The sequence below is a fragment of the Moschus berezovskii genome, chromosome 24 (assembly GCF_049115385.1).
Source record: "Moschus berezovskii isolate FMDL1 chromosome 24, NW_MosBer_1.0, whole genome shotgun sequence".
NCBI classification, from domain to species: domain Eukaryota; kingdom Metazoa; phylum Chordata; class Mammalia; order Artiodactyla; family Moschidae; genus Moschus; species Moschus berezovskii.
Window position 1 is genome coordinate 9,523,715 of NC_142483.1, and position 15,082 is coordinate 9,538,796.

General features: G+C 42.3%; 1 protein-coding gene across 1 annotated transcript in view; it reads right to left on the reverse strand.

Moving 5' to 3' along the window:
- SLC25A20 (solute carrier family 25 member 20) overlaps window positions 1-15,082 on the reverse strand; it is a 35,899-nt gene that overhangs the window by 10,735 nt on the left and 10,082 nt on the right. Inside the window, exons 2-4 of the mRNA XM_055413778.2 lie at window positions 14,984-15,076; window positions 11,649-11,776; window positions 8,733-8,823 (exon numbers count right to left, since the gene is read on the reverse strand). Of these exons, the coding sequence (XP_055269753.1) occupies window positions 8,733-8,823; window positions 11,649-11,776; window positions 14,984-15,076 (312 nt within the window). The remainder of the gene's footprint in view (window positions 1-8,732; window positions 8,824-11,648; window positions 11,777-14,983; window positions 15,077-15,082) is intronic.

The following is a 15,082-nucleotide window of genomic DNA, read 5'->3' on the forward strand; positions in this document are numbered from 1 at the left end:
AGGCAGAAGATATTAAGAAGAGGTGGCAAGAATACACAGAAGAACTATACAAAAAGATCTTCATGACCCAGATAATCAAGATGGTGTGATCACTCACCTAGAGCCAGACATCCTGGTATGTGAAGTCAAGTGGACCTTAGGAAGCATCACTACAAACAAAGCTAGTGGAGGTGATGGAATTCCAGTTGAGCTATTTCAAGTCCTAAAAGATGATGGTGTGAAAGTGCTGCACTCAGTATGCCAGTAAATTTGGAAAACTCAGCAGTGGCCACAGGACTGGAAAAGGTCAGTTTTCATGCCAATCCCAAAGAAAGGCAATGCCAAAGAATGCTCAAACTACCGCACAATTGCACTCATCTCACATGCTAGTAGAGTCATGCTCAAAATTCTCCACACCAGGCTTCAATAATACATGAACCATGAACTTCCAGATGTTCAAGCTGGTTTTAGAAAAGGCAGAGAAACCAGAGATCAAATTGCCAACATCCGCTGGATCATCAAAAAAGCACGAGAATTCCAGAAAAAATGTCTACTTCTGCTTTACTGACTATGCCAAAGCCTTTGGCTGTGTGGATCACAATAAACTGAGGAAAATTCTAGATATGGCAATACCAGACCACCTGACCTGCCTCTTGAGAAACCTGTATGCAGGTCAAGAAGCAACAGTTAGAATTGGACACGGAACAACAGGCCAGGAAAAGGAGTGCGTCAAGGCTGTATATTGTCACCCTACTTATTTAACTTATATGCAGAGTACATCATGAGAAACACTGGGCTGGAAGAAGTACAAGCTGGAATCAAGATTGCCAAATATCAAAAACCTCAGAAATGCAGATGACACCACCCTTATGACAGAAAGTGAAGAGGAACTAAAGAGCCACTTGATGAAAGTGAAAGAGGAGAGTGAAAAAGTTGGCTTAAAGCTCAACATTCAGAAAACTAAGATCATGGCATCCAGTCCCAAAATTTCATGGGAAATAGATGGAGAAAGAGTGGAAACAGTGTCAGACTTTATTTTTTTTGGCTCCAAAATCACTGCGGATGCTGATTGCAGCTATAAAATTAAAAGACACTTACTCCTTGGAAGGTTATGACCAACCTAGACAGCATATTAAAAAAGCGGAGACATTACTTTGCCAACAAAGGTTGGTCTAGTCAAGGCTATGGTTTATCCAGTGGTCATGTATGGATGTGAGAGTTGGACTATAAAGAAGACTGAGCACTGACGAACTGATGCTTTTGAATTGCGGTGTTGGAGAAAACTCTTGAGAGCCCCTTGGACTGCAAGAATATCAAACCAGTCAATCCTAAAGGAAAGCAGTCCTGAATATTCACTGGAAGGACTGACGCTGAAGCTCCAATACTTTGGCCACCTGATGTGGAGAGCCAACTCACTGAAAAAAGACCCTGATGCTGGGAAAGATTGAAGATAGGGGCAGAAGGGGGCGACAGAGGAGGAGATGTTTGGATAGCATCACTGACTCAGTGGACATGAGTTTGAACAAACTCTGGGGGATGGTGAAGGACAGGGAAGCCTTGTAGTCCATGGGGTCACAAAGAGTTGGACATGACTTAGCAACTAAAGAAAAACAACACTGAAATATTTAGAATGACAGGAGAAACCGGAGAGGGTAAAAAGGAGTGACACAGTATTTTTCAGGAGCTGAACGAAAAGAACTGTCATCCCAGAATCCTGTCAAGTGAAAATATTCTTCAGGAATAAAGGGAAAATCAGGCATTCTTAGATGAGAGAAAACTAAAAGACTCTGTCATTCACAGATATATCCCAAAAGAATGGCTAAAGGAAGTTCTTTAAACAGAAAAGAAACTATAAAAGAAGGAACTCTGGAACATCAGGAAGAACACAGTAAGCAAAAATATGGAATATTATATAATGGTAATATGAAGAACATTTACACAGTGATTAAAGGGCCAATCCACCAAGAAGACATAGCAATTCTAAGTGTGTATGCTGCTACTGCTGCTGCATCGCTTCAGTCATGTCCGACTCTGTGTGACCCCATAGACGGCAGCCCACCAGTCAATCAAACTGGGATTCTCCAGGCAAGAACACTGGAGTGGGTTGCCATTTCCTTCTTCAATGCATGAAAGTGAAAAGTGAAAGTGAAGTCGCTCAGTCGTGTCTGACCCTTAGCGACCCCATGGACCGCAGCCTACCAGGCTCTCCCATCCATGGGATTTTCCAGGCAAGAGTACTGGAGTGGGTTGCCATTGCCTTCTACACTAAGTGTGTATACATACATTAAACAAAAAAACTGCAAACTGTGAAGGGACACTAATAGAATTGAAAGAAGAAGCAAACTCACAGTAACAGCTGGAGATTTCGAATTCCTCTATCAACAAACAGAACAATTAGACAGAAAATCATCAAGGATAAAGAACTCAACACTATCAACCAACAGGATATAATCGACATTTATAGATTATGCCACCAAACAACAGCAGCACACACATTATTTTTAAATGCCCGTGGCACACAGACCAAGATAAACCATATCCAAGGCCATAAAACAAACCTCAAGAAATTTAAAAGAATGTAAATAATACAGAATATGTTCTTCAATCACAATGGACTCAAACTGGAAATCAATAATCTCCAACACTTGGAAACTGAACACTCTTCAAAGCAATTCAAAAAGGAAGTCCCAAAGGAAACTAGAAAACACACTCAACTGACTGAAAATTGAAATATATTGGAGTTTGTGGGACATAGCTAAAGCAGTGCTGAGAGACAAGTTTATAGCACCGACTGCACACTTCAGAAGAGAGGAAAGACTTCAAACCAATATTCTAAGCTTGAACTTCAAAAGCTTAAAAGAGAGAGAGAAAAGAAAAGCAAACTAAACCCAAAAACAAGCAAAAGGAAGGAGATCATAAAAACAGAAGCAGAAACCGATGGAACTTAAAACAGAAAAATAATAAAGAGAATCAGAGGGGAGTTCCCTGTTGGCCTAGTGGTTAGGATTATGGGCTTTCACTGCCATGGCCTGGTTTCAATCCCTGGTCGAGGAACTGAGATCCTACAAGCTGCGCTACACAGCTGAAAAAAAAAAGAAAGAAAAATCTTTTTTTAAAAGATCAATAAAAACTGACAAACCTCTAGTGAGTCTGACAAAGAAAAAAGAAAGAGAAGTCACAGATTACTAATACCAGGAATAAAACAAGATAATACCACAGACCCTGTAGACATAAAAAAGACAATAAAGGAGTACTACAAACAACTTTACACACACATATTTGACAACTTAGATAAAAAAACAAAAGCTATCACAATTTTCCCAATATGAAATAAGTAATTTGAATAGGCCTGTAACTTTAAGAAAGCTGAATTCATAATTTAAAAATTTCTTCCCCCAAATCTCAAGCCTATATGATTTCACCATAAAATTCTACCAATTCTACCAAATGTTTACAGAAAAATCAACACATATTTTATACAGTAGAAGAGGGAACAATTCCTAATTCATTTTATGAAGCTAGTTTTACTCCGGTATCAAAACCAGACAAAGACAATACAGAAAAAAAATGACAGACTAATATCTCTCATGACTATACATGAAAATAGAACTCAGCAATATATAAAGAGAATCATATACCAGGTTGGGGGGTGTATTCCAGTAATGAAGAATTGGTTCAGTGTTCAAAAATCAATGAAGTAATTCACTATATTAAGAGTTTAGGAGAAAAATCACACGATCACATTAATAAAGGAAGAAAAAACATTTGACAAAAGTCAATATCCATAAAACTCTCAGAAAAAGAGGAAGAGATGGTAACCTTCTCAAATTGACAAAGAGCATCTAACAATGCGGGAGACCTGGGTTTGATCCCTGGGCTGGAAGATGCTCTGGAGGAGGGCACGGCAACCCACTCCAAAACTACATCTGCATGTCTTGTACTGGCAGGAGGATTCTTTCCCACTGAGCCACCTGGGCTTTCCTGAGATTATATTTAATGGTGAGATACTGAATACTTCCCCATAAGATTGGGAACAAGGCAAAAATACCCATTCTCATCAGTCTTATTCAACATGGTACTAGAAGTTCTAGCCAGTGAAATAAGGATATAAAAGGTAAACAGTTCAGAAATGAAGAAATAAAACTGTTCCTGTTTGCAAATAACAAGATTATCTACATAGGAAAGCCCAAAGAATCTACAAAAAAAAAAAAATCTAGAATTAATAAAAGTGTTCAGGAAAGTTCACAAGATACAAAATTAACATACAAAAATCAATTGGATTTCAGACTTCCCTGGTGGTCCAGTGTTTAAGAATCTGCTTGCCAATGCAAGAGACACTGGTTCTATCCCTGATCTGGAAAGATCCCACATGCCACAAGGCAACTAAGCCCATGCGCCACAACTACTGAGCTCATGTGCTGCAACTACTAAAGTCCAAGTGCCCTTGAGCCTGTACTCCACGAGAGAAGTCATTGCAATGAGAAGCCCACGCACTGCAACTAGAGACTAGACCTCACTCACCATGACTAGAAAAAGCCTTTGAGCAGCAACAAAGACCCAGCACAGCCAAAAATAAAAATAAATAAATATTTTTAAAAATCAAGTGTATTTCTGCAAACTAGCAATGAACATGCAGACACAAAATTAAAATTATAATGCCATTTACAACGCCACTTTACAAAGGACTCAGGTGTGTAAGAAAACACATTAAGAGCTTATATGCTGAAAACTACACAATGCTGATGAAAGAAATTAAAATTCTAAATAAATGGAGAGGTGTAACAAGTCTGGGTATTGGAAGACTCAAAATAATGTATTAGTTCTACCCAAGTTGATCTATAGATTCAATGTACTCTCAGCAAGAACTTTCTCAGTTTTCTAAATTATCCTAAAATTAACATGGAAATAACAAAGAAATTAGAACAGTGAGAACAGTTTTTTTGCTATGTTGAGTCTTAGTTAGAGCATTGGGTCTCAGTTGCAGTGCGTGGGTTCCAGGGCGTGTGGGCTCAGTAGCTGTGGTCTTCAGACTTAGCTGCCCCATGGCATGTGGGATCTTAGTTCCTGGACCAGGGATCGAACCCACATCCCCTGCCTTGGAAGGCAGGTTTCTAACCACTAGACCACCAGGGACGTCCCAAACAATTTTTTTTTTAAAGAATAAAGTGGGAGGGATCATTCTAGACAGTTTCAAGACTTAGCCTATGGCTATACTCATCAAGATTGTGTAATATTAGTGAAAGGAAAGATATATAAATCAATGAAAGAAAACAGAGTACACAGAAGTAGACCCACACAAATATGCTCAACTGATTTTTAACAGAGATGCAAACGTAATTCAGTAGAATAAAGGTAAGTCTCCAGGAAATGGTATGGTGCAACTGGACAGCCCCGGGGGTAAAAACAACCCCTCTGACCTAGTTCTCATACACGACACAAAACTTAACTCAAAATGGACTCACAAACCTACATGGAAAAGGTAAACTATAAATAAAACTTTCAGAAAAAAGCATATAAGAAAATCTTTGGGATTTCAGGCTAGGTAAAGATTCTTTAAGATCTGATGTCCTAAATATCCAAAACCCTACCTATAAAAGAGAAACGAACAAACTGGACTTCATCAAAATTTAAATGTTTGCTCTAAAGACTCTGTTGAAAGAAGGAAAAGACAAACTATACACTGGGAGAAATAATATGCAAACCGGATATCTGACAAAGCAATAGTATCTAGAATAAAGGACTCTCAAAACTCAGTAATAATAATTTAAAAAATCCCAAATAATCCAATTAGAAAATGGGCAAAACACATGAACAAACATTTCACCAAATAGGATATACTGATAGCAAATGAGCACATGAAAAGATATTCAACACCTTCAGCTATTAGAGGAATACAAATTAAAATGAGGTATCACTACACATCTATCAGAATGGCTAAAATTAAGAATAGTGACAACACCAAATGTTGGTTAGGATGCACAGAAACTGGATCATTCATACCCTGCTCATGGGAATGTAAAATGATACAGTTACTCTAGAAAAAGATTAGTAGTTTCTTAAAACATGCATGGAATTTCCTTGGAGGTCCAGTGGTTAAGACTTTGAACATCCACTGCAGGGTACATGGGTTCGATCCCTGGTCAGGGAGCTAAAATTACACATGCCATGTGGCATGGCCATAAGAAACAAAAAAAGAAAACTAAACATGTAACTACCATATGACTCAGCAATTATACCTCTGGGCACTTATCCCAGAGAAATGAAGATTGATTTTCCCAGAAAAATCTCTGTACATGAATGTTTATAGCAACTTTATTTATAACAGCCCTAAACTGGAAACAACCCAGATGTCCTTCAATGGATAAAAAATTAAACAGATCTGTGGGACTACTAAAAAGGAATGAAATATTCATACATTCCACAATCTGTACAACTCTCCAGAAAATTTACGCCAAGTTGAAAAAGCCATTCTGAAAAGGTTACATATTGTATGATTATAATTTATACATGTTTTGAAATTACAAATTTATAGAAATGGAGTTCAGATTAGTTCTTGCTGGGGTGGTTAAGAATTAGAGTGGAGGGACTCCCCTGGCATTTCAGTGGTTAAGACTCCTAACTTCCAATGTAGGGAGTGTGGATTCCATCCCTGGTCAGGGAACAAAGATCCCACATGTTGCACAGGCAGCCGAAAGAAAAAAGGACTGGTGTGGGGAAAGGAAAATGAAAGTGGCCAATCAAGGGCTACATGAGGCACCGGAGGCAAGATGGAATTGTTCTGCATCTTGACTGTATCAATGTCAGTATTCCGGTTGTGATATTGTACTACAGTTTTACAATTTGTTACCTCTGTGGAAGAAAGAGGTAGACAGCATGTGGGATCTCTTTGTATATTTATTTCTTTTCTTCCCTTTGTATTATTTCTTACAACTGAGAACCTTTAATTATCTCAAAATAAAACATTTAATTTAAACAATGCACAAAATTAAATGGCTAATGAAAAGCATAAAAAAGACTTGCCACATATGATAAGAAATTAATAACTTTAATATGTCCAAAGTGTTTAGGGGTGGAGGAGTGGGAGGTATAAACTATTGGGTGTAGACAGGCCGCAAGAATGTATTGCACAACATGGGGAATAGAACCAATATTTTGCAATAACTGTAAAGGAGCACAACATCTAAAGACTGTATAAAGATTATTTTTAATCAGGGACTTTCCTGGTGGTCCAGTGGTTGACTCCACACTCACAATGGAGGGGGCACAAGGTTCCATTCCTAGTCGGAGAACTAAGATCCCATGTGTCGCATTTAATATTATTACAATAATATTAAATCAAAACATGTCTAAAGCTTTTATAAATCAAACTGAAAAATGAGCAAAGAATACAAACAGGCGTTTCATGAAGGATAGCTATAAACAGCTAATATGAATCAAAGTAGTTAAGCTCACCGAAAATAAAAAGCAAGAAAAACTAAAACAATGCAAATTTTTCACACAACACACTAGCAGAGACTGTAAATTAGATGCTGGAGAATCTGTCAGAAAGTGAGAGCTCTTCTACTGATGGGAATAGAAAGTGGCAGACCTTTCTAGGTGGGCCACTTAGTAACATACATTACTGTATGTGCGTGTGCTCAGTCACCCAGTCGTGTCTGACTCTGCGACCCCACACGCTCCTGTCCAGGGGATTTCCCCAGCAAGAACACTGGAGTGGATTGCCATTTTTTCCTCCAGGGGATCTTCCTGACCCAGGGTTCGAACCCAAGTCTCTTGCATTGGCAGGCAGATTCTTTACCACTAAACCACCAGGAAACCCCAACATGCATTGAAAATTCTTTTAAAAGTACAGATCTTTAAATATCAAGTCTAGACATTTATCCTAAGAAAATAATCAGGAACACATGCAGAGACTTATTCATAAGATCTTCACTATGATATATAATTTGGATTATCCCCAGATAAAGGATTATTGGGTAAACTACAGCCATTTACAGTATTGAAATAAAGCACAGAAAATGATGTCTGAGAAAAATAAACACAAAAATATTGTGACACAGCAAATGAAAAAAGCTGGTTACAAAACTACGGCAGTATGTGACCCCAATTTTATTTGAAATGATAAATTTTTAAAAATATACATGTTTACTAAAAAGATGAAGAATTCACACAGAAAGTGTAACCGTGGTTACCGCATGGGTGTTAAATACATTGTTTTCTTTCTGCTTCTCTGCATTACCAAAAATTTTCTAGCAAAGGCTATGTATTAAATTGCTTTGGGCATTAGAGGAAAAAAGCAGTACTGATTGTTTTTAAAGGGAGCCTTGTGTGGTAAAGAGGGCAGCCAGCTTACAGCCTTAGCCTGGGAACAAGCACAGACACTGTAAGGGCACTGAGCCTTTGGGCAGTGGGTGGACACAGACGATGTTGGGCAAGAGCAGCCTCCCTTCCACCTCTGAAGGCACACAACTCACCTTCTGGAGTTCCTGAAGTAGCTGCTAACAAGGGTGGAGAAGTCTGAGTTGACCCATCACAGCAATGACATTTGGTTCATTTGTTACACTGTCCTGGTTCTTGACTTTAGTACAACTGCTTCCATGTTCCTGAAAACCTTGAAACTGTTTGCACACCTGATCTGAAGCCTTTATAAAGGGTAAAAGGACATACACATCCACACAAAATTGTATACCCAGTAGAAAAGCTAGCCGCCTGCCTCCACACAGTATCTCCCCCAACCCTGATCACATCCTCACCTGTAACAAGCACTTGATCCGCTCTCCAGGGGTCATAATTCCTGTGGTGAATACTCCGGATAACATCCCAGCTGCAAATATCTGGGGGTAGCTGTATTGAAAACAAAAACAAGAGGCAAGAACCTGTGACTAACCACCCAGAAAAGAGGCAGCTCCAGCAAAGAAAAAAAATCAAATAAGTACTCAGACTGGGAGAAGTCCAGCACAAATAGATTATGTAGATTATGTTTCACACCAAAGCCAAGTTCTATGTAATATTCTGAAGTCAAATTTCCCAGGGCAGGGGTCTCAGTGCCGAGAACAATATGAGCTTGGTCACAAGGCCCACGGGCACACTTAGATGGCCTGAGTCATGGGAGAAGTTCTCCCCTGGCTGGCCAAGCAGTGACTACAGATGAGTTTCCAGGCCTCTCTGAGCCTTGATCTGCGAAGCTCAGGATTGTTGTGGGAAACAGCCTATAATCCAGGATTCAGACCTTGGTTAACCCCAGATCTCCTCCAATCTCCCCTCCTCTGTATCACCAAGAGCCTGATAACATTTTAAGCCAAGACTCACACAGGACAGCGTCAAGGCCAGGGGAATGACTGTGGCCATATCCACAGGCCAAGTTGTGAGGTATGTGCTGTAAGCTGCTGGGAAATGCCCCGTCAGGGATGGTACCCAGTCAACTGTGATGGATCCTTAGGCTTCTGTGCAGGGAATAGTCCTCCAGTGGCCAGAGATCTGGATCCTCACAGTGGCCCTCACAGAATGAACCACACTGAGTATGTGGAGGATCTGGAAGTTCCTAGCATCACTGCCTGTGCCGCTTCTGGCATCTCCTTTCCTTTCTGAAATTAGATTACCAGACTTGTCTCAAACGAATGGAGCCCAGAGTTAATTAGCGTTTCAAGAAAGTCCCCACAATTGAGCACATGTTGCTGAAAAACTTCACCTGCTTGCCTAAGCCTCAGGCCCCTCCCAAACCCAGGCCTCTCCCAAACCCAGGCCTCTGGAAGGCGAGCCTTCAGGATTGTCCCACGCCGCAAGGAGCCCAAAACCTGGAGAAGAGATGTCAGATGGGGATAGGGAGACATCCACTTCCAGTCCTGATGTCAAGTTTCCCAGGGCAGGGGTCTCAGTGCCAAGAGCGATATAAGCTTGGTCACGAGGCAGGGCACTGGTCTCAATGGCTATTTTTCCCGTGCACGCACCCCAGGCAGGCCTCACACAACTACTTCAGGCATGCAAGCCCAGCACACAGGCTGTCTGCTCAACCATCGAGAGACCTGCTTTCATGCCTGGCCTCCTTCACAGTTTCGTTCACACTGCTGTCCCCGAGAGGCACCCTTTCAGCAACAAAACTTCCCCTCGTGAGACCAACATCTGTTCTTCCATGGATGCCCAGACCTTAGGCTGCACAAACCGCCATCTCCTGGGACTGGGGACTCTCCTCTGAACAGGGTCTCTGTGTGTACACAGGGTACCATGTAGACAGCCTGCATGGGTGGCCCATTCTGCCACCCCTCACTCCACCCCAGGGAAGCATCTGTGAGGCCTGGACCCTCGAGTTTCCATCCAAGGTCCTGGTAATGTTCCTTTCTGTACTATGCCCAAATACTACAGTGGGGAGGGGAAGGTGGAGGGCTGACATTCAGGATTTTGAATATGGCAGGATGATGGGATGGGGATCGGAGTGTCTGAACCTTTGCTCAGGCAGGAAGGGTACTGTACTTCCCTGTGACGGTACAGGGAATACAACCCACAGGCTGAGGCAGTAGCCATCACCCCATGAAAGTTCTTGGGCATGGCCCTGGTTCATGATACTGCTGTGAGCTAGCATATGAGCTGAAAGTCCAGATGCTCAGAGAGGACATGTGTCCATAGGCTATTTGGACTATCATAGTCAAGCACATGGCTTTCCCTAGTGGCCCAGGGGCTAAGACGCCACACTCCCAAGGCAGGGAGTATGATCCTTGGTCAGGGAACTAGACTCGTTGCAGCCAAATAAATAAAAATATATATTAAAAAAAATAGTCAAACACAGCTTCCAAAGGACCCCGCTCCCTACATCACACTTGGGGCCACCTGTGGCTTTTTATAGAAGCTGGCCACATTTAGAGTCATGGGGACTCCAGAAATAGTTTCATGTGACGAGCATTTCTATTTACGCCTCGCCCCTTACTCAGCCTGCTGCGGCCTGAAGTAGTGATCGAAATCAACCACAGGGCACCCTGGGCTTCCTCCCTTGAGCGCTAGAATCCAAGCCTAGCCAGCTGCTGTGGGTCCTGTGCTGTATGCAGCCCCACCCAGGAGGTGTCATCCCAGACCGAGTGTGCCCTGTCATCCTGGGTGTCAACTCAGAATGCCCCTACATCCCAAGAAGCCCATTTCATTCACTGCTTTGTCAGTTCTGAGCCCTAATTCTACCTCATTTGCCTCTCCATACCCAAATCCAACTTCTGAAAGTCTACTGGAAGGAAATATACTGATTTTTTTCACTGAAACAGATACACCAATACTTGGAAATAATTATAGTCATGTTACAAAAATGAAGGCAGACAGAAGCTGAAACTGTCCCCTCTCCCATCCAGGGGACGAGAAACAAGGCTGCTGCTGTCATTACTGTCGCACCAGGTATCTTCGTGGTATCTGACACACATTTCAGCGTTCGGACCTCCCAGTGCTGTGGGGCTGGTGTTACTAATATCCCCAGTAAGCAAGACTCCTTCACGTAAGAAACGACGACAATCTAGTAAGGGGGTTGGGGGAGGGCTTTGGGTTTTATCTTTTCCCCTATTGGTCCACAGGACAAAGGAAACCCAAGGACCTCCCTGCTGTGGAGAAGAGGACAGCCATTGCCGGTCTGACAGCTGTTTCCTGTAACCACCGGTGGAACAGCATCGAGTACTCCGGGCTGGTAAGAAAGGACTCACCTGAGCACATCCTCTGGGTGTTTCTGTTGCAGTTTCTTCCCCAAACCAAACCCAAAGAAGCAGACGGCAAACATGGGGGTGACCCCGATGATGGGGGCAGCCATGCCCCGATATAGACCCCTGATGCCCTGCAAGGAAGCAGAGGAGGGGAAGCTGTTAACAGACATTACCAACGTCTACATCACTGAAGCAGGGGAGCAGCGTGTCCTCTGACCTGTGGCCTCCTTTCCCCAAGCAAGGAGAGCTTTAAAAGGAAGAACCTTCTCATACTTATCAGAAATGGTTGTCTTCTTATATACTGCTGGAGAAACTGAAAACAGCTTCCGTTCTGGAAGGCAAACTGGCAACATGTAGCTTACACCTCCATCAGAAAACTACCTATCTAGAAACATATTCTAAGGGAACATGCAAAGATATAAAAAAGAATGACACCAGGCATTTATTAAACACCACATTTTGGAACATCTCCAAATAGATTAAATCCGTATTGGACTATCACACAGTCATACAATCACATTGTAATACGAGAACAGATTACTAAATTGGGGGGGATAAAAAAGCAGGCTACAAAACAGAATGTACAATGTGACTTGCTTGGGGGTGAGATACAGGTGCTTAAGAAATTTTTGTATTTCCCAAGTATTAGGATCTGAGGGGAGTTCCCTAGTGGCCTAGTGGTTAGCATTCTGGGCTTTCACGGTGGTGGCCTGGGTTCAGTCCTAGGTTGGGGAACTGAGATCACTCAAGCCACCCAGTATGCCCCCTCCCAAAAAAGACATAAGATTCTTATTGTTAAAAACAATAGCAAGACTGAACATCAATTTTCGCTAGCACATTTACATAATGAAACCAGCTATGTAGTAGCCAATAAACAGACAGACAAATAGACAATCCAACAAGTTAGTACAACAAGGACAAGGAAGATCTGGGACCCAGAGACCAAGGGTTTGGCCCAGGAGAGGGGAGGGGTGTTCCCAGGAAGGTGTTGGGTACAGCGGGCCTGGGAAGAAGCCAGTCAACATGGGAGTATGAGACCCAGGACTCCAGGAGAGGTTTATTTGTTTTCTAAGAAAAACAAAGCAAACAACAAACATTGGAACAACAGATGATAACAGTCAGGCAGTGTGAAAAACCAAACAAAAAGGTATTCTACAGCACATTTAGGACACAGGATGACAGAGGCAGAGATTCAAAGAGACATAAGCAAAAGAAACTGACAATTGTTCACCCAACCTCAAGAAAAACAAAAAGCTGTACAAGTAATGAAATGGGCCCTGAAGGATGTTACTTTGTTAACAGAGAAATAAAATACATAAAGTTGTAATCATGAAAACAGTGAACTGTATTAAAATACAAAGGATGATGAAAATTATTGGGCAGAGCAGAAAGAGGAGCTAAGGAATGCAAGAGTTAAAACCATCTACCACAAACAGATAGCTAAAACAGTTTTAAACAAATAAAATACGTGCATGCAGCTCGGTAGAAAACAGCATTAATAACTGAGAGAGCTGAGGGACTTCCTTGATGGTTCAGTGGTTAAGACTCTCAACTTTCACTGTAGGGGGCAGGGGTGCAATCCTTGGTGGGAGAAGTTCCCATAAAGGGAGGAGGAAAAACAGCAATTGAGAAAGTAGAAAGTAGCAACTTCTAGAGGATTGGGTGGGTGTCTACTTTGTTACAAGTCCTTCAGTAACAAACTAAGTGCTTGTATCATTTGAATACAAAATAAAGGCTAATTTTTAAGAACATGTTACAGTTGCTCCCTACAGGAAGTAGCAGGAGAAATGGGCAGGGGAGGGGGAAGCTACACACAGGGGAGGGTCCACAGACCTAGGCTGGAGAACCTGCCTCACTGCAGACTCTGGGCACTCACAACCCATCTTCTTTCCAGAACTAAAGGGCACAACTGTACTTGCCAGCACTCCTCCCAGATCCTGCAAAGGTCTAACATTGCTACAGACTATAAGCAGACTCTCCAAGGGCAGTGTGCAGAGAAGGTAAAGAGGGAAGGGTGAATAGGAAGAGAAGGTTCTGAGAAGGATCTGCAAAAGCCACTCGGGACAAAACCCTCCCAAAGGCCCTCCCATAGCTTCCCACCTGGCTGAGAAGGATGCCCAAGGCCGGAGGACCAACAACTCCTCCAGCCTTCCTTCCATGGTCTGGCCCACCCAGTTCCATGCAGTACAACCAAGACCCGTCCAGTTAGTACCAGAAAGTGAGCTCAATCTGGCACAGCAAAACCTAGAGACAAGCACAAATATGGACTGAGGAAGCCTCTTCGACACTGCAGGGAGTTGGGTTTATACAAGCCATTCTCACCAAGCCTCCAGCACCCAGCACAATGCAGAGGCACTAAACAGGTGCTCAATAATATTTGCTGACCAAGGGGCATATAATCCTGTCTTTCTGTAAGGGCAGAGAACTCTTGGCAGACTGGAAGCTCAAAACCTCCACTGGACACTGATCAGACTCCATTTGGGTCGATGAGAGAAACACAGCCTTACAGAAGAAAAGACGGCACCATCTCCAGCATGGATGATTGGGTAGACTCCACTTCAAAATCTTCCTCCCATACCTGGGTCCTGCAGGAGCCCTGAGAACAGCTTCTCCTCCTAGACTGAGTCCATCACTTACCAGCATCCCCTCTTTGTCTGGGTGATACCTGCTTCTTACTTCTGTATATTTAATAAAGACTATATATTTAATATTTATTTACATTAGAGTTATATTTTACGCAATGAAGGAAAAGTTCTTAACAAGGTGTTGTTACCTATGTGCTAATGAAGTCAGTAATAAGCATCGCTAGTCATTAAAACTTTTTTAAAATCCCATGTTTTCACTCTAAGAAATACCTGAAAAATGACTATACAATTCAATAACCTCACACCAATTTAGTTTCCTTGTCTATGGGTTTGAAGACTCTGTCTTTCACTCTCTTTTTTCCTCAGACAGGCTGATCTTTCCTCCAAATTTTACGTGAATGTCTGATACTGATCCCTGTCAAACAGACTGAACCAGCTTTGCATTTTCTTTTATTTCATGTCCCCAATTATTCCTCGTGAATTCCCTGTGGTCTAAATTCTGCCTTCCAAGAGAGAAGCAACCATTTTATTAGCTTCATTCATCCACATAAAACAGTAACTGGAACTCTCAAACATTCCAGAGCAATGATGACAGAAGGACATAGGATGACATGTGGGTGAGAGAGCCAGGCATGCAGGCGGGATCGCCTGCAGAACCATGCGGTCCCCCAGTCCCCCAGAGAAGTAACACGCCAACCCTCTGAAAATGTGTTCTTCTGAATGAGAGAAATGCCCAGCACCACGATTCCATACCTCTCTCATCAGAGTCTTCCGGAAACAGTCAAAGGTGCCAGAATACATAGGAGGCTGTCCAGGCAAACTTGGGGGCTGCGTCTGCAGTCGGACCTAAAA